The sequence below is a fragment of the Panulirus ornatus genome, chromosome 44 (assembly GCF_036320965.1).
Source record: "Panulirus ornatus isolate Po-2019 chromosome 44, ASM3632096v1, whole genome shotgun sequence".
Classification (NCBI taxonomy): Eukaryota; Metazoa; Arthropoda; class Malacostraca; order Decapoda; family Palinuridae; genus Panulirus; species Panulirus ornatus.
In genome coordinates this window covers 6,794,728-6,822,165 of record NC_092267.1, presented here as the reverse complement: position 1 = coordinate 6,822,165, position 27,438 = coordinate 6,794,728, and the positions used below count along the sequence as shown (strand labels likewise).

General features: G+C 39.2%; 1 protein-coding gene across 1 annotated transcript in view; it reads left to right on the top strand.

Annotated features, from left to right (window-relative positions):
* Nucleotides 1-27,438, top strand: part of LOC139762695 (uncharacterized) — a 124,210-nt gene that overhangs the window by 59,672 nt on the left and 37,100 nt on the right. The window contains exons 16-17 of the mRNA XM_071687662.1: nt 16,559-16,835; nt 20,137-20,282. Coding sequence (XP_071543763.1) covers nt 16,559-16,805 — 247 coding nt within the window. The 3' untranslated portion in view covers nt 16,806-16,835; nt 20,137-20,282. The remainder of the gene's footprint in view (nt 1-16,558; nt 16,836-20,136; nt 20,283-27,438) is intronic.

The following is a 27,438-nucleotide window of genomic DNA, read 5'->3' as shown; positions in this document are numbered from 1 at the left end:
TGGACATCATTTAAATAATTCAGAAAGTTGAAAATTGTAATCATGTCTCCCTTTTTCCAACTCACTTCTAACAATGGCAAATTTATGGCTGTTTTCCACTCCCTGTAGTCTTGCTCTTTTACTTCACATACCATCTTTGCAGCTTGATTTCAGACTTGTATAGACTCATTCCATGCTCTCGTAGACCTTAATGATGCTGGCTGGATAGAGGGCTACAAAGCTGTCCACCATGGAGGAGAGGAGAGAAAGAGAGAGAGAGGAGATCTGAGAACAGCCTTCGAGTTTCTAAATCAGATGGATGAATATGAAACTGAATTGTTTTTCATATGCATCAGTAGTGTAACTAGAAACCATATCAAAAAGCTGGGGAAAAAAGCTAATTAGATAGGATGTTATGTACTGGTTTAGTATTAGGGTGGTGGATGGGTGGAATAAACTAACCAATAAGGCAGTTTACAAAATCTTAAAAGCCAACCTGATGGCATAGAAAGTTCAGGAGGTGGGGTCCCTTAAGTGTATAACTCTCTCTCCATACTGTGCGAATAGATAATTTTTTTGATGTATATTTGCCATTTCCTGCATTAGTGAGGTAGCATTAAGAATGGATAACTGAGACTCAGAGGGAAAATCCTCATATGGCCCATGTCTCTTGTTCCTTCTTTTGGAAAAGCAAAATAGGACGGGAGGATTTCCAGCCCCCCTACTCCCACCCCTTTTAGTTGCCTTCTATGATACGCAGGGAATACGTGGGAAGTTTTCTTTTTCCCTATTACCAGGGATGAATAAGCAATTACAAATAGATAATAAATGCTTCCTCTGCAAACCAGCACTTAATTCTGGCACTATCTTTACAGTTTTCTTCCACATATTCTCTATTAACTTGTTCTTATGTTTGCAAGTTTTACTCCTTCAGCACTGAAAGCTGATAGAGAAGGTACAGACAAGAAGAGCAGTGGTAGTTTGAGATTGAAAAGAACTGAGCTATAGGGAAAGGCTAGAGGCCTTATAAAATGCTCACTATGGATGAGAGAAGAATGATAGGTGGCCTGATCACATCCTTTGAGTTTATATAACAGAGTGATGATGTTGTAGATAGTGAACCATTGTTTGAAAGAGGTAGGGATAGAACATCTAGGTCTTTGAGTTTCTTTTGGTGAAATGAACCAGACTTGTGAGGCATAATCCAATTTTTATCTGTTTAGTGAATGATTTTACAAACATATACCTGCCCATAGATTATTCCTTGTGCTACCTCTCTAATGCGGAAGATGGCGATTAAGTTTGATAGATAATAAATGAATATATATGTAGGTGAATAAGAGCAAGGTTATTAGGTTCAGTAGGGTTGAAGGACAAGTTAATTGGGAGGTAAGTTTCAGAGGAGGAAAAACTAGAGGAAGTGAAGTGTTTCAGACATCTGGGAGTGGATTTGGCACCAAATGGAACCATGGAAGTGGAAGTGGTCACAGGGTGGGGGAAGGAGCGAAGGTTATGGGTATGTTTGAAGGAATAGTGGTTCCAACAGTGTTATATGGTTGCGAGGCATGGGCTATAGATAGGGTCATGCGGAGGAGGGTGGATATGGTGGAAATAAAATGTTTGAGGACAATATGTGGTGTGAGGTGATTTGATCGAGTAAGCGATGAAAGAGTAAGAGAGATATGTGGTAATAAAAAGAGTGTTGTTGAGAGAGCAGAAGAGGGTGTTTTGAAATGGTTTGGTCACAAGCATCTCATTTCCAACACATCCACCCTCCTCTGCACAACTCTATCTATAGCCCACGCCTCGCAACCATATAACATTGTTGGAACCAATATTCCTTCAAACATACCCATTTTTGCTTTCCGAGTTTATGCACTCACCTTCCACACATTTTTCAATGCTCCCAGAACTTTGGCCCCCTCCCCCACCCTGCGACTCACTTCCGCTTCCATGGTTCCATCCACTGCCAAATCCACTCCCAGATATATAAAACACTTCACTTCCTCTAGTTTTTCTCCATTCAAACTTACCTCCCAATTGACTTGTCCCTCAACCCTACTGTACCTAATAACCTTGCTCTTATTTACATTTGCTCTCAGCTTTCTTCTTTCACACATTTTACTAAACTCAGTCACCAGCTTCTGCAGTTTCTCACCTGAATCAGCCACCAGCACTGTATCATCAGTGAACAACAAACTGACTCACTTCCCAAGCCCTCTCATCTGCAACAGACTGCATACTTGCCCCTCTCTCTGAAACTCTTGCATTCACCTCCCTAACAACCCCATCCATAAACAAATTAAACAACCATAGAGACATCACGCACCCCTGCCGCAAACCGACATTCACTAAGAACCAATCACTTTCCTCTCTTCCTATACGTACACATGCCTTACATCCTCGATAAAAACTCTTCACTGCTTCCAGCAACTTGCCTCCCACACCATATATTCTTAATACCTTCCACAGAGCATCTCTATCACTCTGTCATATGCCTTCTCCAGATTCATAAATGCTACATATAAATCCATTTGTTTTTCTAAGTATTTCTCACATACATTCTTCAAAGCAAACACCTGATCCACACATCCTCTACCACTTCTGAAACTACACTGCTCTTTCCCAATCTGATGCTCTGTACATGTTTTCACTCTCTCAGTCAATACCCTCCCATATAATATCCCAGGAATACTCAACAAACTTATACCTCTGTAATTTGAGCACTCACCTTTATCCCCTTGTTCACTGGCACTGTGCATGCATTCGGCCAATCCTCAGACACCTCACCATGAGACATACATACATTAAATATTCTTACCAACTAGTCAACCACACACTCACCCCCTTTTTTAATAAATTCCACTGCAATACCATCCAAACCCGCTGCCTTGCTGGCTTTCATCTTCTGCAAAGCTTTTAGTACCTCTTCTCTGTTTACCATATCATTCTCCCTAGCCCTCTCACTTTGCACACCACCTCGACCAAAACACCCTATATCTGCCACTCTGTCATCTAACACATTTAACAAACCTTCAAAATGCTCATTCCATCTCCTCACCACTACTTGTTTTTACTTCCCCATTTGCCCCCTTCACTGATGTTCCCATTTGTTGTCTTGGCTTACACACTTTATTTACCTCCTTCCAAAATGTCTTTTTTTTTTTTTTTCTTTTTTTATCGCTGTCTCCCGCGTTTGCGAGGTAGCGCAAGGAAACAGATGAAAGAAATGGCCCAACCCACCCCCATACACATGCCTTGATTCAATCCACTGACAGCACGTCAACCCCGGTATACCACATCGCTCCAATTCACTCTATTCATTGCCCTCCTTTCACCCTCCTGCATGTTCAGGCCCCGATCACACAAAATCTTTTTCACTCCATCTTTCCACCTCCAATTTGGTCTCCCTCTTCTCCTCGTTCCCTCCACCTCCGACACATATATCCTCTTGGTCAATCTTTCCTCACTCATTCTCTCCATGTGACCAAACCATTTCAAAACACCCTCTTCTGCTCTCTCAACCACGCTCTTTTCATTTCCACACATCTCCCTTACCCTTACGTTACTTACTCGATCAAACCACCTCACACCACACATTGTCCTCAAACATCTCATTTCCAGCACATCCATCCTCCTACGCACAACTCTATCCATAGTCCACGCCTCGCAACCATACAACATTGTTGGAACCACTATTCCTTCAAACATACCCATTTTTGCTTTCCGAGATAATGTTCTCGACTTCCACACATTCTTCAAGGCTCCCAGAATTTTCGCCCCCTCCCCCACCCTATGATCCACTTCCACTTCCATGGTTCCATCCGCTGCCAGATCCACTCCCAGATATCTAAAACACTTCACTTCCTCCAGTTTTTCTCCATTCAAACTCACCTCCCAATTGAATTGACCCTCAACCCTACTGTACCTAATAACCTTGCTCTTATTCACATTTACTCTTAACTTTCTTCTTTCATACACTTTACCAAACTCAGTTACCAGCTTCTGCAGTTTCTCACATGAATCAGCCACCAGCGCTGTATCATCAGCGAACAACAACTGACTCACTTCCCAAGCTCTCATCCCCAACAGACTTCATACTTGCCCCTCTTTCCAAAACTCTTGCATTCACCTCCCTAACAACCCCATCCATAAACAAATTAAACAACCATGGAGACATCACACACCCCTGCCGCAAACCTACATTCACTGAGAACCAATCACTTTCCTCTCTTCCTACAGGTACACATGCCTTACATCCTCGATAAAAACTTTTCACTGCTTCTAACAACTTGCCTCCCACACCATATATTCTTAATACCTTCCACAGAGCATCTCTATCAACTCTATCATATGCCTTCTCCAGATCCATAAATGCTACATACAAATCCATTTGCTTTTCTAAGTATTTCTCACATACATTCTTCAAAGCAAACACCTGATCCACACATCCTCTACCACTTCTGAAACCACACTGCTCTTCCCCAATCTGATGCTCTGTACATGCCTTCACCCTCTCAATCAATACCCTCCCATATAATTTGCCAGGAATACTCAACAAACTTATACCTCTGTAATTTGAGCACTCACTCTTATCCCCTTTGCCTTTGTACAATGGCACTATGCACGCATTCCGCCAATCCTCAGGCACCTCACCATGAGTCATACACACATTAAATAACCTTACCAACCAGTCAACAATACAGTCACCCCCTTTTTTAATAAATTCCACTGCAATACCATCCAAACCTGCTGCCTTGCCGGCTTTCATCTTCCGCAAAGCTTTTACTACCTCTTCTCTGTTTACCAACTCATTTTCCCTAACCCTCACACTTTGCACACCACCTCGACCAAAACACCCTATATCTGCCACTCTATCATCAAACACATTCAACAAACCTTCAAAATACTCACTCCATCTCCTTCTCACATCACCACTACTTGTTATCACCTCCCCATTTGCGCCCTTCACTGAAGTTCCCATTTGCTCCCTTGTCTTACGCACTTTATTTACCTCCTTCCAGAACGTCGTTTTATCCTCCCTAAAATTTAATGATACTCTCTCACCCTAACTCTCATTTGCCCTCTTTTTCACCTCTTCCACCTTTCTCTTGACCTCCTGCCTCTTTCTCTTATACATCTCCCAGTCATTTGCACTATTTCCCTACAAAACACGTCCAAATGCCTCTCCTCTCTTTTACTAACAATCTTACTTCTTCATCCCACCACTCACTACCCTTTCTAATCTGCCCACCTCCCACGCTTCTCATGCCACAAGCATCTTTTGCGCAAGCCATCACTGCTTCCCTGAATACATGCCTTTCCTCCCCTACTCCCCTACTGTCCTTTACTCTCACCTTTTTCCATTCTGCACTCAGTCTATCCCGGTATTTCCTCACACAAGTCTCCTTCCCAAGCTCACTTACTCTCACCACTCTCTTCACTGCAACATTCTCTCTTCTTTTCTGAAAAACTCTACAAATCTTCACCTTCCCCTCCACAAGATAATGATCAGACATCCCTCCAGTTGCACCTCTCAGCACATTAACATCCAAAAGTCTCTCACGTGCCTATCAATTAACACGTAATCCAATGATGCTCTCTGGGCATTTCTCCTACTTACATATGTATACTTATGTATATCTCTCTTTTAAACCAGGTATTCCCAATTACCAGTCCTTTTTCAGCACACTAGTCTACAAGCTCTTCACCATTTCCATTTACAACACTGAACACCCAATGTACACCAATTATTCCCTCAACTGCCACATTACTCACCTTTGCATTCAAATCACCCATCACTGTAACCCAGTCTCGTGCATCAAAACTACTAATACACTTACTCAGCTTCTCCCAAAGCATTTGCTTCTCATGATCTTTCTTCTCATGCCCAGGTGCATAGGCACCAATAATCACCCATCTCTCTTCATCCACTTTCAGTTTTACTCATATCCATCATATATATTATTTGTTTGTTTGTTTGTAATTACCTATTTTTACTGCCTGGGGTGAAAGTTTCTCTCTTGTGGAACCCCACATCTTAAGCATTCTCAGCTCTCATATACCTCAATTTTTTGTATGGTGTCTGCATTAATTATGTCCTTAATCAATGTATCCATTCATCCACCACTCTTATAGTTTAGAGGTACTTCCTATCTTTTTTAACAAGTTTCTTACTTAATTTCTTGTCTTGTGGCTGCTCTATTCTGTTCACTAACCAGTGTGTGTGTGTGTGTGTGTGTGTTTTTAGTTACCAATTTATACAGTATAGAGAAATCTGTGTAAGTTGCCAGCATTCAACGTCTTGCTTTGATCATTCTAACACTCACTTCTCTTACACTTGACCTGCATATCCTTCTCAACCATTCTCTTTTTCAGATTCTGGTTATAGCCCCTGTTAACTCTGGTACTGCACCTTGTTAAGACCTGTTTACCATAATGTTATCCAATTGATATATGAACTTACATGCTGTTATCAGGTCACCCTTTCCCTTTTTTCATCTCAAAGGTAGATTGTTGTGTAGCCTTCAGCATTTCACTATAGCGAAACTCTTTAAATCTGGAACCATTTTGGTTTCTCTTCTTCAGATGCGTGTGTTTGTGTCTGTTTGTCTGTCTGTCAACGTGTCATTGATATGAAAGGAAGAATAATGAGTTTTATGTTGTACAGAATGCAGCTGTATTTATTTTTGTCTATTTTACTGTCTAGGGGAATAACAAATACCTGTTCAAAATGAAGCTGATGGTGTTAATGTGTGGCCGACACTTAACTGTGACTTTTAAAAAAATCATTATATACTGATATCAGCAAATAAACAACAGTACATAGAATGCTTGTTAACATTTCGATTGTAAATTGATTCATGGAAAATGTAATGCACTTCACTAAACATTAATCAGAGAGGGCTATGGAATACATTTTCTGTAGAGTGTAAACTTAAACTTTTATTTCAGATTTCAAAGATAAAAGTGATCAGTACTTCAGTTTAATGATTTAAACCCAGGACCCCATTTACTTAGCTCATGCAGCTTCAAGGCTGTGCTCCAATCTGTAGAATTGAAATGGTGGACTACTTTTGAGTGAAAAGTTCCTCAAAGAGATTGTACTCCTTTTTACCCTAAGATGATGATACAATGTTGTAGAAGGTGATTTTCTACTTGCAATGATCCCCATGCAGGCAGGGTCCAGTAACACCTTCATTATTTTGTAGTTTAGAGTGTGATTTCTTGTCTGTAAGTTGATCAACAAAGAACATATTCCCAAAGGTGAATAGTACTTTATAACAGAAAAAAATTTGACCTGGATAGTTCTGTGGGAAGAATGAGCAATTTGTAAGCCATATCTGCATTATTTAAATGAGTTTACGATACAGATGATAAACCTGGCCCTCTTTCCATCTATATATCGTCATTACTTTATCCTCAGTTCACCAAAGTTAGGAATGTATTAACTAATTTCTGTCTCAATTAAAAGACAATGTTCATGAAATTGATAGTATGACAAAAGAATAGTCAAACAGAACTTTTATGGCAAATGCAGTCAGCTTGTATACCATATAGACAGTTGAATTAGAATTGCTGTACAGATCAGAAGTCTGTTTTTTTCTGTAAAATTGACTTAGAACTCCAAATTTATTGGGCCCATGACTCAACCACAAAGTGGAAAAGCCAAAATTAGTCAGCCAAATATGGGTTAGACTTGGTAAATCAGTAACCTAACAGAGATTTCTACCAAAGAATACCCACTAGGAGGGAAATCAACCCAAATTCACATTGTAGGTACCTTAATATTTGATCTAGTTGGCCTAATGATATTTTTCCTTCTTGCATATTGAGTCCCGTTGCTGCAAGTGATTTTCTACATTCACCAAAATTAATGAAGTACATACCCTTAGTTATTCAAATGAAGAATCACTTAATGTGCTCACTACAGGAGTCCAGAACAAACAGATCTTGCAATATAGCTACTACTAGGGGTTTATCACTAAAAAATCTTAAACTCGAGTATGTTTGGTATTATTTCCAAGACAGTGATGTACAACCATCCTACAGTTAACGTGTATGTTAAACAACATAAGGACAGAGTTACAAATCTACCTAGGAGAATGGGTGTCCCTGCCCTTTTGCCATTAGTAGAGTGTATCTATGAATTAGATTTATTTTGTTCTGTTTATATATAATTTGCAAATGAGAGTAGAGTGTTGCGAAGACCTCAATATTGCATTTCATTATTTTCACAGTTTTGTTCTGTAGGAAAAGTGTTCAGAAACTGTTACTTCTTTTTGCCTTGTACATTGTATCTAAAATTTGATAATGATAGATGATAAAAACCAAGGTTTGAAAAATGGTTATTTATTGTATCAGTTTCATCACGGAAACCTGTTTGGTACTTACGAATTGTTACATACGAATGTTTGCCTTCATTGCAAATACTGCTCATACCATGGACCATCATGTACTGTCTTGAATTGCCCTGATATCCTTCATTACCTATTTTTTTTATATTACCTAATGAGGTTGAATATGTATAGAATCTGTCCAAAAAGAGTAAGTTTATAATATGGAGAGCATCTGTTTTTGTTCTTAGGGACATAAGTTATTTAGAGAAATATCCAGATTACTTGTATTGCTACATTTGTGAATATATGTATCTCAGAGAAGGATCATGCTTTCAAGTTTAAAGAATAATTCTAATTAGTGGAAAATTACGGTTTTCATAGACTATATGATTTTTGATGTTCATCATATTTTATTCTGTTATCATTTCCTTAATCCTTGACCTACTTCCTGACCCCTACAAGTGGGAGTGAGTTCCATCCCTTTCCCCTTGCACTTTATTGTCATTTGGAGCCTGGAGTTTTATTCACTGCAGACATTAAAATGACAAGAGTGAAATTTCATGGCTACTCATCCTTCACAGCAAACTTTCATACTAGTCTTTGCATGTCACTGCACAGTACCTTATCATTTTCTCTATATTTTGGTCTTGATTGACCCAACTACTGAGATTAGTTATCATTTCAGAAGTGTAACAATTTGTATGTCAAATTGTTGCCCCGTCTTCTCTTCTCAGCATTTCTGCACGACGTCACTACCACACCAACTTATCTTCACTGACTGTATTCTTTCTTTCCTTACTCTCATCTTGCTGTGTCGGGCAGAAAGAAGCACAACGCCCGCCTAAAGATTTCTTCCCACGCCCACCCTGCCCATGATGGGACTTGGTTGTGAGAAACTTATTCTCATGCTAGTCAGGTTGGACAATCCTTCATTGTTGCAGTATCCCATTTTTATTTATTTTTAAGTATTGTTTTCTCTGGTAGTGTTTATAAGCCAGCTGTATCAATACAGTTCCTGTAGAATTGAATATCGTTCAGCTCACATGTCGATAAATTACTGCATTGCTTTATTGTAGACTCTAGGTATCTGCTGTTAAAAACTAGTGCACTTATGTACAAACTGCACAGGACCTCTGTTTTGATAAGATATCTAAAGCACCTGAGATAGAAACCAGAGCTACATGGCAATGCTTTGTATGTCTTAAAAGAATTCCTGTTGCTTGTTGCGTCCCTTGTGTTATGTTTCCTTTACCATGCCAGAATTAGGTGTTTAGATTTAGCCAGATTTTATTTTATTCATTATACTTTGTCGCTGTCTGCCGCGTTAGCCAGATAACTCTGATAATTTTTCTCTTCAAATGAACTCACAAGAGAAGGGACCTTGCATGGTCTGATAACTGAGTTGTTAGCACCATTGCGTGCTTATTTTTCCCCTGAACATATGTAGGGTGTCATGCTAATGCTTAGATGCATTCAGAAGGCTATATTAAACATCTGTCATCCTAAATGATGTAAAGAAAAAGAATCTACCTTTTATTGCATGACTGCTATCAAACAGAGCCAATCACTCTGTGCAAAAACCAGCAAGCTACTTGTCCATTCACTGAAGTACCTGCCCTTAGTAGACTCGTGTGGAGTTTCTTAGACAAGTCATGGTCATTCTAAAGTATGAAGCTATTCTTTTTTCCACCTGAAAGGGAAATCATTTGGTTACAGTGAGAATTTTATATTCCTTTCAAACAATTCCAAGACTTTTTATGGGTCTCCTGCAGCAAGGAGGCTACCCTTCAAATAAGAGCTGAGAAATGGACTCCTTTAGAGAGAGAAGGTCCTTGATGAAACTTTACTCCTTTCTGTCCATTGTTGATGATATTGCTTTGCCAAAGGTGATTTCTCACTCGAGGTATAACTAATTGCATGTGGGGTCCAATAACACCAGATTTAAGATAGTTATGTTTCATATTGATAGTGGCAGGTTTTGTCCAAGAAGTTTAGATATGCACTGGAACTGAAGTAAGCATAGTTGTTATAGAAAAATTTTAGTATAGTGTTATATGGCTATGACTTGGACACACAGGACAAAGGAACAGTTCTTCACTGTGTTTCAAGTGCTGGTATCTTGTTCACATTCAATTTTGATATCTCCACCTGAACTTTTACTTTGTGCCATTCAAAGTTTACAGTACCCATAGTAGAGGAATAAGCACCTCATAATTCTATAACTCATGGCAGTTTTAGCTTCTTAATGATAAATTTTCCCAGTCAAAGAGTTACAGTTTCCTTGTATTCCTTTGGTCTTTTAAGTCATTGCTCATGGATGAGAGTTTGTTAGTCATCAGTTCATTGGATATCTCATTAGTATATATTCCAGGAAGTTCATTGTTTTAGCACATGTACCCAGTTCCACTGCTAATGAGACGCAATCAGTGAATGGCAAAAATTATTGTCATCTACGTGTGTTTTTCTGCTGCTTTAGATCCTTTCACCAAAGGGTTGGATTCTTTGTTTCTAGATTGGGGTCATTGGACTTTACCTTATCTGTTTCCTTTATTTGTCCTGCCATGTTGATTTCTCTATGCCTTTTCATTGTGTAATAGAATCAAGAAAATTTTGGAGGTGTTATACCCCTTAGCAGGCATTTCATTCTTGCTTTGAAGGTTTGAGGTTGATTTAAGGCTGTGTAGGTTTTGGTGATTCTTTTACTAAAAAAGTTAATTGAAGTTGCTACAGTTGTTGTGTGTAGATGATATGTTGCTAGCTCATTCAGAGGAAGAGATGGAAAGAATGGTGGGCCATTTTGATGATGCATGTAGGAAGAAAATTTTGAAAAAGAATTCAGATAAAAAGTGAATTCTAGTCTTTGAAAAGTTTAGGAGATTAGAGTGTGATTTCATTTTGCATTGTGAAGAATTGGAAGTTAAGGATGAGTTGAATTATTAAGGAGTAAAATTTAGTGAAGATCTTGGTAGAAATCTCAAGTTGAAAATAGTCATTCAAAGGAAAAAAATTGGAGGTTCTTTGGAAGCCCTTGTAAATGGTAAGATTTAACTTAGAATGTACTAGAAACTTAACTGAGAGATGTATGGATGTGAAATATAATTGTATTTAGGTCAGTTATAGTTAATGAAAAGTGCATTGGAGATGCATTATTTGCATAGAGTAACTTCAGAAGAATAACTAGTTTTAAGAAATCATAAGAAGGCACATGGATGAAAGTTCTTCATTGTGGTACGGTCACATAGAACATATGGCAGATAATAGGTTGGTTAAGGATATATATACTAGTGCAGTAGGGTGTAAAGGGAGGAAAGGTAGACTTTTGAAGATCAGATGTGCAGGAAGCATTTTGTATATGGAGATGGTGTGAATGAGGATGTTATATTCCTTTCATACATATTTACCATTTCCTGCATTAGTGAGGTAGCGTCAGGAACAGATGACTGAGCCTTAGGGGTATTACTTGATTGTTAATTTCATGTTCTAATTGAAAAAATTAGAAGCACTTTACAAGTGTGCTGGTCTATCTTTCTGTAAACACACTGAGCATGGGTTGAGGGTGTGTGAGTGGTATTTAGAGGCTGTAGGCCTATCTACCTGATCTACCTTAAGGTTTTGGGTTTAGTGTGATGATGATAGATGGATATCGAGTTTCATTAGTTGATGAATGCCATTCGGTCTGGGTAGTTGTGATACCAGCTTAGAAAGTTTCGTCTGTATGAATTATTACAGTATATGAGTCTGAAAATTTTTGGGCTGGAGTATGTAACTTTTCAGCCTTTCATATCATGTCATATCTCTTTGAATTATCTGCATGCCTTCCAACTTTAACTACACTAATCTTTTGTGTAGCCTTAATCACATTGACAGTATGCAGGTTATTCTCTTTTAATTATCTGTATGCCTTCTGTTGGCATATACAGTTTCATCACTCTGGTCATTTCAGTTATCCGTAACCCCTACACTAAAACAGTACTAGTGCTTCTTTGTATCTTTTCTGACACTCTTCTTGCCCTGCCTCATGTTGAGGCCTTTGCTTTAAGTCGTGCCTAATTCTTCTTTCCTCCATGATGGGCTCTCAGCCTATCATTAAATTGAGCATTATGTGTTCACTGTCTTCATGGTGGTACTTCTATAATGGGTATGAAGGTGTTTCCAGTGTTGTATGGATGAGAAAGTGGGACTTGTATATTTCTGGTCTGTATATTTCTGGTTTGTATAGTTCTGGTGAGCATACAGTGTTGAGATGGGAGGGGGGGGTGTAGCTTCGACAGCAAAAGGTTCACATGCATACATTATTATCAACCCATTGTGGCCAGGTAATCCATCTTAAATTCAGATACCTTCTTAGTTGCCCTTCTGTGGACTTGTTCAGTGAGATCTTTATGGTTTTTAATTCATGTTGATCAAACTTGGGAAGCATGAATCAGTTTTATCTAATTCATATATTGAATACTTATGGAACATTTGTTTATCTATGTTCTTAAATGCACTTCTAATATTTGCCAGAAGACTGTCTCCTTAACAGTTTTCCCGATTAGGAATTCTGGTAACAGGTTAGGTACAATGTCAGTTCCTAGTTCTCATCACACTGACTTGTATAACTTATTTCTTAAGGGTGAGTTTAGGTGTTAATTGTTGCAGCCAAGGGTCTGGCCATTTCTTAAAGGTATTTTTTGATCATGTAATACAATTTTAGGTTACTTGTGTCCATAGAACCCTCTAAATCCATTAGAGGTAGCAGTTTGATAAATAACAGTAAAGAAAAAACAAGCCTTTAATTGTTAAAGTTGTTCTATGGGGCATATTATAATAAGTAAGATATTTTAGGAAATCATCAGTTGGTAAATGATATGTAAAGCACTTTATGATAAGGCAGTAATGTAAAGTGTCTGTAGTACTGGCTAGTGAGAAGATGACACTATGGTCAGATGGTGGTGTGGACAGTAAAGGTACATAAAGGTTGTCTCACAAAATGAAGATAATCAGGAAACTGTTATGGACGAGTTATAGAGCAGTTACATGTGAAATATATTTTTTTGGAAGCAGTTATCACATTAGGCGTGTGAGCTTGAAGACAGGCTGTTCTATAACTGATGAAAAGAGACTCAGACTCTTTATCTTAGTTTTTTTATATATGATGATGAGTGGATAACATGCCACTGCTAAACCTTATCCTGATGAGCTTAATGAATACCAAATGGAAGGCTGTATTTTGGTCTTCTAAGTTGCTTTAGAGTCAGAATTATGAACTCGCCAGTAACCTTGTAAAGCTTTCTTTGGTCATGTCATCCTTCAGTGCACCAGCGACCAATTTTATGTGTCCCTTGTTAAATGCAGAACACAAAATTGTTGTGAGAGGTCTTGCCAAAAATTGCTAACTGATACTTGTTGATCATTTACAGTACTTTACAATGATGTTTCTTGTGTCCTCATATTATTCCATGTAGAGTTTCAAGCCAGTTTCTTCAGAAGCCTCAAACTAATGTCCTGTGAAACCTTGGACCAGCTAAAGCTTTGAAAATCCAGCATAATGAAGTACACTCATGGAGCCTATCCTTGAAAAGTGAGCTTGTTATAAGTGCTATATCATGATTTCTGTTCTTAGTGTCTTTAGAATGCATTGATCTACATATCCAGCTTGCAGAAATTTCCGCTCACTGGTCAAACTCTTGCATTCACAGTGAAATAACAGAGGTTTATGCTGTAGATGATTCTCTGTGGTCCAGAAAATTCAAACTTAACACAGGACTGTTGATGAACAACTCAGTTCCAACATGCTTTTGAAAATTTTACTTGAAAAAGAAAGTATTGTGAATGAGTGGATGGACCAGCTGGACAGAATTAAATCCTGTGCATAATTTTCTTTTACTATACTAAATGCTAGACAGAGCAGACAGAGAAAGGCTACTATACTAAATGTTAGACAGAGCAGACAGAGAAAGGCTACTATACTAAATGTTAGACAGAGCAGACAGAGAAAGGCTACATTTACTTTCCATTCTCTAGCTGTCCTGTGCTGTTCAGAAATTTGAGAAATGAATGTACAGATTAAAGAAAATACCTTAAAGTGGCAAAGTACAGTATAGAGAGAAATTTGAATTGTAAAATTGTCACAGTTTCTTAGATTATTACATATTGTGAGAGCACAGATCTTATTTAGGCTTCCTATGTCTTTACAAATACTAAACAATGTATGGAAAACTTTAGGCTGTAGCATCAGTAACATTGTTTGGGATGCCATTACAAACATTAATGGCAGCATATTTTGCTTTGAGGCTGAGATGGGAGGTTCAAGAATTTTTTGTGTAGATTCCTAAGCTGCGGTGAACAGAAAAAAAAATATCAGGGTGTATACTTCCGTGCCGCAGTGAATGTGTTCAAATGTTACTTTAGCTTATTAGTCTCTTAGAGATGTTGAACATTAGAGGTTAAAGGTTGTTGAGAGATTTGGACATATACCATTTATTTTATTTTACCATATTAGATTTGTTATGAGGGGAATGGACATCAGTAAATTTCCGTAAGTAGAGAAAATGAAAATGAAAGATAGATAAGGATTGAGGGCAAAGTTTTTCTTTAGACATTTTCAGAACTGGAAAAGGTGAAATTGAAAGTTTTAAAAGGTTGATGTTATGGAGGAAATGGAACCAAAGTGAATATTATGAAGGATATTAGAATTGAGGAATTAGAAACCAATACATGTGTCGTTGATTTTTTTTTTTTTTTATAACACATTTCTGTGTATGCTTCAGTAGTTGCTGGGGATCAAGGAAGGTAGTGGATTAGATCCTGGTAGTGGTCACTTACTGTACTGGCGTATAGGTATAGTAGATTATTGTTACATCATGACATTTCACCCCCTACTGAAGGATTTTACTCAGTTCTTTGAAAGTATAATGAAAGGAAAAGTAGAGGAATTTTGACTTGTTTGTTGAGCACTGATGGCGATAGCAGTGATATTGGTGGCATGTGATGGTGGTGGTAAAATTGCCATCATGGGCAAAGGAAATTCATATTTATAAATTAAATCACTCTTAGTGCCTTTAATATGAAGTTCAAAATATTTATTGTTCCCCTAGGAATATTAAGAATTGACATTTTATTGTACAGTTCCCTCAAAAATAGTATTGTTAGAATGATGATGTGTCTGGTGAAAATAATACCTTATCATCCTCTCTTATCTACATAATTCTCTCTCTGTCATGGCTTTGTCGCTAAGTAAGTCAGATTTTTATATGAATAGCAGCATTTTTTCTTATAGCCATTTCAGATCTGATCACAAATAGCATTGCTTGTCCTACTTCCTGTAACTAAAATAGCATGTTTAACTCCTCAGCATGGGTTGTCACCATCAGTGTGATAGGGATATGAATATGGCATGATTGATTGTTTCTTCAAGGCATCTGACGCATGTATATGATTTTGCAGATGGGATTTTGAAGTCTTATATAGTTGGATAGTATCTGCCAGTGTTTCAGATTATGATCTATAGTTATATAAAAGATTTTCATATAGTGGAATGTGCTAATTTATTTTTCAGATATTTCCAGTTTAATCTTAAAAGTAATGTTGAATGTTATTTTTCTGGATTAATTGGATTAAAGTTTCTCCTGTTCTAGATAGTTTAAGGCTGTGCATCTATACTGATTTCTTTCCATATATATAATTCCTGACAACCTTATCCATGTAGCTGAACTGTTGATAAACATCCTTTTATGTGCTGTACCTTGGTGTTTTGTGTGCATTTCTTACCTGCTGAAAACCAAGCTTGCAGATATTTGGTCAGACAGTTACCAAGTTACAGTTATCTTGATATAGTAGGAATTCTTTTTTACTTCACTTGTTATATGATTTGATTTGAAGCACAGTAACATCATATAATAACAGTATCATCTTCATCATTCATAGCCTTAGATACAATGGCAGATGATCTTACCATATCTTACAAGTCTCCATTGCAGAAAGAAAAGGTTTTCATACTTAATTTCCAGTTGTGATAGAAATTTACATACAAAGGCAGTTGTCTAACAGTGATTAACACTTTATGAATGCTCAACTGCCAAGGCACTTGAAAAATTTTCATCTTTTGAAATATTCCTTGCGATATGAGAACTTTCGTTCATGTTTAAGACTGCAAGCCTCGGTACCTTCATCTCCCACACCAGTCATATCCTTTGACCACTGTAGCCACATCCACATCCTACCCACTTCCCCTCACTCCCTCCTTCTCTTTCTTTCAGGGCTGCTGAAGTCTGGATGTCTCATTGCAGGTTCCTTCGGCGCCTGCAGCTTTCTCGGGGTGCTAAGGATCATCTGGTTTCACCAGCTGGGAGTTCAGACTCTGATCCTGAGTGTGGTCCTCCTGTGGGACCCTCATGTGTAGGGCCTTCAAACAAGACCAGCAGCAGCAACAAAGCGAGCCCTGGCAGCCAGGTCAAGTACATGCCTGTCAGTGGTGACTGTGTTGCACAATCGTTATCACCATGACTTGAAGTGACCCTGAGTTATCCACATCAAGTAAGAGGTGGAACTTCATGTGTCATTCTTGTAGGGAGAGCATAATCTCCACAATAACTTCCTAAAGTGATAATATCCCACCAAGTGACCTTTTTACATTGATAGTGGTCCTGCAGCTGTGGCCAGTGACTGTTATCTTTTGTCATAAAATTTTTGTAAGTGTATACTGTACCTGTCAGAGAACTGATGTATGATATCTTTCATTCAGTGATGTTAGGTCAAGCCCCCTTCATAGTTAACATAAATATATATTTATGGGAACTCTTTTGTAAGAAGCCTTGGTATCCTGTCCCTTTTATATTTATGATACAGTAAATTGATAGTGCATTATATAAGTACATGAAGTATATCATAGCAAAAACTACTGAGGTAAGGATACTAATTTTTGGAGGAGGCAGTTGTTGGCCATGATTCCTTCAACACTACAGGAAATACATTCACAACGAATTCTCTCTTTTCATTGAGTGAATAAAACTGTAACATGAAATTTATAGGAGGTTCATGTGGTTTCTTTCTTGCTTGTGATGCTGCCCTTTTCACTCTCAGGTTCCATGTTTGGTATAATTGACACTTATTTCTGTAAAACTGATTTGCCTAATATTTTTTATATTTATTCATTTTGTATTGTGGATGTTGTGGAAATGCTGTGGTTAACAGGGAGGGTAAATTGAATTTAGTGAGATAAGAATGACTTACACAGCACTCATTACCTTAAAGTTAGCATGATTAGTGTTTTTTCTTTGTTAGCTCAACTCACTCCGTAAGCATCATAGTTGAACAGTGTATTAATCTTATCAAGGTTTAGGAAATTTTCATTAGTCAATTAATTTCATTTGGCTTTTTTTTTCTGTAAGACTGATAGACTTGTTGATGTATTCGTAAGGTAACTGTCATCAGTGGCACTGCCATTCAGTTTGTTTGGATTGTTTAATCCTTTATCAAAGACCTTAGTTTTGCAGTTTAATAAGATCTGAAATTTCCTTAAGAAAACATCTTTACTTGCTGGACTTCAAACTTGTTGAGGTAGAGTAGGTTATTCTTCCTGTGGAAATGCATCATGTACTTCCTTTTGGATACTTGTACATTATTAAAGGTGGACTGTGAACTTTATAAAGTCACTGTATGGGTATGGAATGTTTTCGGTTCTTGTGCATGAAGCACATTGGAGCTTGTATGGTGATTGTCATTATTTGCTTTATTAATGGTTACTCTTGACAGTATCAGGTAAGTTTGTTTTGTTTTATGTCTGACATCCAGTAGAAAGGCATTAATAGCATTTGTCATTGTAAGCCAAAAATATGGCACCGCCTGGAAATCCTGAATTTTAGCCTTTTTCATTGGCGTATGTTTATAGTAAGGCATCTGGAGAACTAGCAAATATTAAACTTATATATTTATATGTCCTAGAAAATTCCTCAAGTTTTTTACTTGTTTTGTATACAATATAGCCTTAACAAGACCTAAGTACCTTGGACATTATTATGGGACTGAACCAGCTTGTTTTAAAGATACTGTATTTCATGTGTCTTCAGAATTTCGTATTAATATATTCTATGCATATACATCATACAAGATCGTGTGGAGAAAAGATATTATCTATATGTTGTGTTATCATGCTCCTGTTATTGGTTCACTTCATGGCTGCAACAGTGTAATTTATCGTATAACAAATTCAGATGATTTTTAAGGTAAATACTGAATTACTGCCAAGACAGTAATGCTTGCAAAATTCTAATGTGAACAACAACTTCCTTCATGAAAGAAAGAGCAAGATAACATGTAGTTATGTAACTTTTTGTGGCGATAGTTTCTGAAAGGAAAAATGTCAGAATCAGTATGGTGGAGTGATACTCGCAGCCCGTAGTAACTCAGTAACCTGCAACCTTGACCTTGGCAGACAACCTAAATTCACTGTGATGGTCCTAATACTGTTTGTATTTTGTATTGTTACATTCTCATTCCAAGTCTCCTAAGCCCTGTATTCAGTAAAGTGAGCATTGCTCAGATATACATGGATAGATTAAGAACTGAAAAAGAGGGGCTTCTAAATATACATTTGTATGTAGTTAGTTAACATCCTTTACTGCCAGTTAACATTTCTATCTGTTTATGACAGTTAAAAAGTATTTTGTAAGAAGTTGAAATTTGATCGGGCTTTTATAATACTCTTGGTGGTTCATTGAAGTTATTCTATTTTATTTACCTAAGGAGCAGTTTATAAGAGAGAACTTTGGTGTCACCAAGGACGTTTTTAAAGGCTCCTGCAGCCCAAGGCTGAAATACTTCCAGTATCAGGGAAGTGCAGATTTTCCTTTGAGTCATAACTTCTTTGATGAGACTCTACTAGTGATGCAACCTTGCCATAGGTGAATTTTCACCCATGGAGCAACTTTGAGTTGAACCTGGTGACACATTTGAAGTGTTTGTAGTGTTGATCATATTCAGCACTTCAGTGATATTTTGCCAGTTTCTCATGACAAAATTTGAATATGCATCTCAAATTACCAATAGAGAGGTTCCAGAGGAGAGTATCAAAGATGGTATCAAAATTAAGAGAAATTAGTAAAGGAAAAGGCTACAGGCTTTAAATTTTTACATTATGATTTTCAAATTTTTTGTCTAAGATATTTTAAGCTAGTCTCTAATAATCTGTTGGTAATATTTAAGTAGAAGTAGCATTAGGTAGATCTAGTTAGTAGGAACATTTGGTAGGAGCCTCTGCAAATACTGTGTTAAGAGTTTCCCCTCAGCCAGTGGCCTGTTAAGGGTGAGACACTAAGGCTAAGAGGTGGCACTGGAGTTAACTAGTTATGGCCACCCCCATGAGGGGGTTCCAGGTGGGAACAGGCATCAGAGATACAGATAGGTAGATACCTGTTAGTTTTTCTGTTTTTAGATAATATGATATTTCTCTTTCAACCTAGCATAATATCCCATTGTGAAATGGAAGAGGAGGGTGTTTGTTTTCCAATGATGTAACATGTTAAAACCTGATCCTGTGAATTACTTAAATTACTTTGGTACATAAGTAAAGTCAAATTACATAAGTGGACATAAAAGTAATGAAGATGCTTGCACACACAGTGTAGAGTAGTAGATCTGCATCTTCTTAATTTAGTAGACTAATCTGATGTCATGTTTCCAGTCACTTGGAAAATGATTTGAGAAATCCATGCTTTTATAATTGGAAAAGTTTGTTAGTTTACAAAAATTGTCTCGTGAAAACATTAACCTTAAGTATCAGTATATTAGGTATGAGATAGTTGATATTATGATTTTTTTCATATATTTTTGCTTTCAGTTGCTTTGGAAGGAAAGCTACCAAATCCTAGTCCCCAACATGGAAAGTGTTGTGTTCTTCAGCTACTTTTAGAGTAAAAAAATAATGGCCCTTGAAAGGAAATGGAGGAACCATTTAGTCACTTTAACTCACAATATGATGCTGGTGTAAGTAGATTGATACATTCCAGTAAAATGATAGTAGTGTTGTTTTGTGATGCAAATGTTGAAACTTGTCTCTGCTCCTAAACTGTGACCCACATTCTTTAGAGCTAATGTGCTAATTAACATTCATTTCAAAGCCTGATCACTAAACAAGGTTTTAACCAATGTTCAGTATGTGTTATTTTTGTTGTGCAAGCAGCCATTAAAATTGACTGCAGAGATAATGTGATGTACTGTTGGAGCAGGATGGCTATTATTCACTTTTTCATATATAAAGCTATCTTTTTAACCGAGTAACATATGCACTTTGATAAATTTTTGATAAATATCAACTACATGATATTGGTGTTGATGAGGGAATTGAATTGCTGAACTCTTTACAGTGGTTTTGCACACCACCCACCCGGTGCTCATTTATACTTTAAGTTTTCTTTTCAAAAGATTATTTTCTGTAACTGATGTCTTCACTTGTTCAGAGTTAGGGGATACGATACAATAAGTAAATAGTTCTTTTTCCTTTTAAAGGCCATAATTATCTGGCCCTGCTTTAACTGCAGAGGATTGTATAGCAAGTATCTTTCTAAAAGTTGTGGAGTGATTTAGTGGGGAGGGTGTAGAGCAGTCGCATAAATATGATAACTGAGCATGTTGAAGTGGGATTATATCAGAAGGATTTTTAGTATCATTGTGTAGTTGTTGAGTGTTTGTGGTTGCTAGGCAGCCAGTGATTGTTCTTAGAGCACTATTTTGAATGGTTTTCACCATTGTTATATTTGGTTTTGAGAGGATGGAAGACCAGCCAGATGAAGCTAGTTTAGAGTGGATGAATTGTTTGTAGGGGATGTTAGGGGATTCTTTTTCTTGTTCAAGTCTGGTGTCAGTTTCTGTTTTCAAAGCCTTTACTTTTGTGTTGATGTTGATGTGGACAATTGATGTTATACATGATGCCAAGTGGTTGAAGCTTTGTTCATTGGGAGTGATTGCCCTTTCTGGGTGAATGGAGGGTGTGTAGTTAAAAGTGACAAAGATTTAAGTGGAAAAGTGTTTGAAAGGAGAAAGTTGAGAGTAAATGTTATTAGCTTCTGTAGGGTGGAGGGACAAGTTAATTGGGATGTAAGTTTGAATGGAGAAAAATTGGACGAAGTGAAGTGTTTTAGATATCAGAGAGTTGACTTAGCAGTGAATGGAACCATGGATGTAGAAATGAGTCACAGGGTGGGGGAGAAGGCAAAGGTTCTTGGGGCGATGAAGAATGTGTGGAAAGAGAGAACATTATTTTGGAGAGCAAAAATGGATATATTTGAAGGAGTAGTAGTTCCACCAATGTTGTATGGTTGTGAGGCATGGGCTATAGATAGGGTTGTATGGAGGAGGGTGGATGTTTTGGAAATGAAATGCTTGAGGACATGTGGTGTGAGGAGGTTTGATCGAGGAGGGAATGAAAGGGTAAGAGAGATGTATGGAAATAAAAAGAGTGTGGTTGAGAGAGCAGAAGGGAGTCTGCTGAAATGGTTTGGACACATGGAGAGAATGAGTGAGGAAAGACTGACAAAGAGGATATATCTGTCAGAGGTGGAGGGAACAAAGGGAAGCGGGAGACCAAATTGGAGGTGGAAGGATGGAGTGAAAAAGGTTTTAAGCGATCAGGGCCTGAACATACAGGAGGGTGAGAGGTGTGCAAGGAATAGTGAATTGGAACAATGTGGTTTACCGGGGTCAGCGTGCTGTCAATGGACTGGATGGGGCCTGGATGTGGATAGGGAGCTTTGGATTTGATGCATTACATATGACAACTAGACACTGAGTGTAAACGAATGTGGCCTTTTTTTTTCTGTTTTCCTGGTGCTACCTTGCTGAAGCGGGGGGTAACGATGCTGCATCCTGTTGGGTGCGGTAACGACAAAATGGATGAAGGCAGGCAATTATGAGTATGTACTTGTGTATATATGTACATGTCTGTGTATGTATGTATATGTTGTGTGAGAGAGCAAAAGTGGGTATGTTTGAGGGAATAGTAGTTCCAACAATGTTGTATGGTTGTGGGGCATGGGCTATAGATAGGGTTGCACAGAGAGCGATCGGCCCTTGAGCATATCCGCCACTCCATCACCAAACACATTCAGCAAACCTTCAAAATACCCACTCCATCTCCCCCCCTCTCCACCATTACCCTTTATTACTTCCCCACGTGCCCCCTCACTGATGTTCCCACTTGTTCTCCTGTCCCACGCATACCATTTATCTCCTTCCAGAACATCTTTTCATTCTGCCTAAAATTCAATGATACTCTCTAACCCCATCTCTCGTTTACCTCCCCCTTCAATCCATGCACCCTTCTCTTGACCTCTTGCCACCCTCTTTTATACATCTCCCAGCCACTTGCACCACTTCCCTGCAAGCATTGCCCAAATGCCTTTCTTTCTCTCTCTCCCTCTCTCTCTCTCTCTCTCTCTCTCTCTCTCTCTCTCTCTCTCTCTCTCTCTCTCTCTCTCTCTCTCTCTCTCTCTCTCTCTCTCTCTCTCTCTCTCTCTCTCTCTCTCTCTCTCTCTCTCTCTCTCTCTCCAATCTGCCCACCTTCCACCTTTCTCATGCCACATGCATCCCTTGCGCAAGCCACCACTGCTTCCCTAAATACATTCTACTCCCCCATGTCACCTGCTCTCACCCCCTGCCATTCCACACTCAATCCCTCCTGAGACTCCCTCACACAAGTCTCCCTTCCAAGCTAACCCACTCTCCCCTCCCCAACATGCTCTCCTCTCTCTTGAAAACCTCCACAAGACAGTGATCAGACATCCTCCAGTTGCCTCCCTCAGCACATTCACATCCAAAAGTCTCTCCTTTACACACCCATCAACCAACCCGCAATCCAACAATGCCCCCTGACTATCTTTCCTACTCACATATGTACTCCCTTCAAACCAGGTATTCCACAAGCTTCCCACCACTTCCACTTACAACACTGAACACCCCTTGTACACCAACTGCACCCCCAACTGCCACACTACCCACCTTTGCATTTAAACCACCCATCACCAAAATCTGTTTTCATGCATCAAAGCTGCTGACACACTCACTCAGCTGCTCCCAAAACACTTGCCTCCTATGATCTTTTCCCCACACAACAAGGCACACAGGCACCAACAATCACCCATTTCTTTCCATCCACTTTCAGCCCCACCCACATCAATCCAGGATTCACCCTCTTACACTCCATCACACACTCCCACAACTCCTGCCTCAGGAGCAGTGCCACTCCCTCCCCAGCTTCCCTTCCCCCCACCAACCCAACCCCACTCCCAAGACCCTCCCAAACCACTCTTCCCTCCTACCTCCAAACCTTGCCTCACTCAGAGCCAGAACGTCCAGGTCTCTCTTCTCACACCCACCACACATCTCCCTTTTTCTCATCTTGGTTACATCTACACACACTGACATAATTTCATACATATTCACCATTTCCCACATTAGTGAGGTAGTGTGAAGAACGGATGACTGAGCCTAAGAGGGGAAAACTCCTCACTTGGCCCCCTTCTGTGTTCCTTCTTTTGGAAAGTAAAACAGGAGGGAAGGATTTCCACACACACACACACACACACACACCCCCCCCCCCCCCTGCTCCGACCCCTCTTACTCACCTTCTATGACATGGAGGGAATGCGGAGGTAGAATTCTTTCTTCCACACCTCAGACATACATACATATTTATTTTTCATATATGTTTGCCATAACCTGCATTAGCAAGGTGCCATCAAGAACAGATGACTGAGCCTTAGAGGGAAAATCATCATTTGGTCCCCTTCACTGTTCCTTCTTTTGGAAAAGTAAAACATGAGGGGAGGATTTCCAGCCACCCACTCCCATCCCTTTTGGTCCCCATCTATGACACATGGAAAATTTAGGCAGGTATTCTTTCTTCCAGGGATATATATTTCCAAACTCAGTCACCAACTTATGCAGTTTCTCACTCCAATCTGCCACCAGAGCTATATCATTGTCAAACAACATCTGACTCATTTCTCAGGCCCTCTCATCCCAACAGACTGCATACTCACCCCTCTCTCCAAAACTCTTGTGTTTACCTCGCTAACCACCCCACCAATAAACAAATTAAACCACCATGGGCACATCACACACCACTGCTGCAGACCGAACCATCTCTGGGAACCAATCACTCTCCTCTCTTCCTGCTCGTAAATGAAGAAAGACACATCCACTCGTACACACATATATACATACATGCACATACATGTGCATACATATACATACACATATACATATACATACACACATATACATATGTATGCATGTACATATTTATACTTGCTTGCCTTCATCCATTCCCAGCGACACCCAAACCCACAGGAAACAGCATTGCCACCCCCTGCGTTTGTGAGGTAGCATCAGGAAGACAGACAAATAAGGCCACATTCATTTACACTCAGTCTGTAGCTGTCATGTGTAAAGCACCAAAACCAAAGCTGTTGTGGTTTGGACATTTTGAAAGAATGAGTGAGGAATTGTTGACAAAGAGGATATATATGTCAGAAGTGGAGGGAACAAAGAGAATGTGATGACCAAATTGGAGATGGAAGGATGGAGTGAAAAAGATTTTGGGCAGTTAGGGCCTGAACATCCAGGAGGGTGAAAGGCATGCACAGGATAGGTGAATTGGAATGATGTGTTCTAGGTAAACCATGGGAAGGTCTGTGGGGCTTGGTTGTGGATAGGGAGTCGTCAGTTTGATGCGTTGCACGTGGTAGCTACAGAATGGATGTGAGCTGATGCAGCTAACATTGCCCTCATGTCACCAGACTCGACATTCTCGAAGTTACACCATGAGTGAAAAGTCACCTTTGGAGGGGCTATATCATTAAGAATACATTCTCGTCAGAGAGCATGTTACTCTAAAGGAGTCTGCATTTCTCTGTTACTGGAAGTAGAAAGGTCCTGTGTAACACCAAGACTCTTTTATAGAAATAGGTCCTATTATTCATTTTATCCATTTTATTTATAGTTATTATACTTTGTTGCTGTCTCCCGCATTAGCGAGGTAGCACAAGGAAACAGACGAAAGAATGGCCCAAAATACACATGTATATACATACATGTCCACACACTCACATATACATACCTTTACATTTCAACATATACATATATATACATACGAAGACATATACATATATGCACGTGTACATAATTCATACTTGCTGCCTTTTTTCATATATATATATATATATATATATATATATATATATATACCATTCCCTGGGGATAGGGGAGAAAGAATACCTCCCACGTATTCCCTGCGTTTTGTAGAAGGCGACTAAAAGGGGAGGGAGCGGGGGGGCTGGAAATCCTCCCCTCTCGTTTTTTTTTTAATTTTCCAAAAGATGGAACAGAGAATTGGGCCAGGTGAGGGTATTCCCTCAAAGGCCCAGTTCTCTGTTCTTAACGCTACCTCGCTAATGCGGGAAATGGCGAATAGTTTGAAAGAAAGAAAGAAAGAAAAAAGATATATATATATATATATATATATATATATATATATATATATATATATATATATATATATCTTTCTTTTGTTTTTCTTTCATACTATTCGCCATTTCCTGCATTAGCGAGGTAGTGTTAAGAACAGAGGACTGGGCCTTTGAGGGAATATCCTCACCTGGCCCCCTTCTCTGTTTCTTCATTATGAAAATTAGAAAAAAGAAAATGAGAAGGGAGGGTTTCCAGCCCCCCCCCCCCCCCCCCCCCCCCCCCCCCCCCCCCCACACACACACACACACACACACACACACACACACACACACACACACACACACACACACACACACACACACACACACACACACACACACACACACACACACACACACAACCCCACACCACACACAACACACCACAAACACACACACCACACACCAAAACACCACACACACCACACACCACACACACACCACACACACACACACACACACCACACACACACACACAAAACACACACCACACACACACACACACACACACACACACACACACACACACACACACACACACAACACACACACAACACACACACACACACACACACACACACACCACACACACACACAACACACCCCACACACACACACACACACACACACACACACACACACACACACACACACACACACACACACACACACACACACACACACACACACACACACACACACACACACACCACACACCACACACACACACACACACACACACACACACCACACACACACACACACACAAAACCACACACACACACACACACACCCACACATAGATCACCAGTTAGCTGCACACAGCAACAAATGAGTACACAGCAGCAACACCCACATCACACCAACTCACATTCCACAGTACACCAGATGAAAACACACACTAACAAAGAAACATCCCAAACAGTTACTCAAAGATCTGCATCTCTACTGAAGTACAAAGGTCCAAACACCAGACCTTAAAAATACCAACATTTTACCAACAATCACAACTTTGCGCCCCCGCAAACACGTACACAAGGAACAACACAAAATGCCCAAATACACATAAAACATACACCACACACACACATAACAACCACACAACAAACACATAATACACACAAAACAAACAACATCACACGCACACATAACATACTTCGCCCATAAACAACACATATATACTAAACATAAAAACATACCACCCTGATAGAAGAACACCCACTACCCCGAGACACTACACACGACACGGGCAAATCACCCTCCACCAAAGATGACACAAAATCCAGAGTATCCCTCAAACCCATCACTCACAACCACAACCATCGCAACAACAACAAAGAGAATGTGATGACCAAATTGGAGATGGAAGCATGGAGTGAAAAAGATTTTGGGCAGTCGGGGCCTGAACATCCAGGAGGGTGAAAGGCATGCACAGGATAGGTGAATTGGAATGATGTGTTTTTGGTAAACCATGGGAAGGTCTGTGGGGCTTGGTTGTGGATAGGGAGTTGTCAGTTTGATGCATTGCATGTGGAAGCTACAGAATGGATGTGAGCTGATGCAGCTAACATTGCCCTAATGTCACCAGGCTCGACATTCTCGAGGTTACACCATGAGTGAAAAGTCACCTTTGGAGG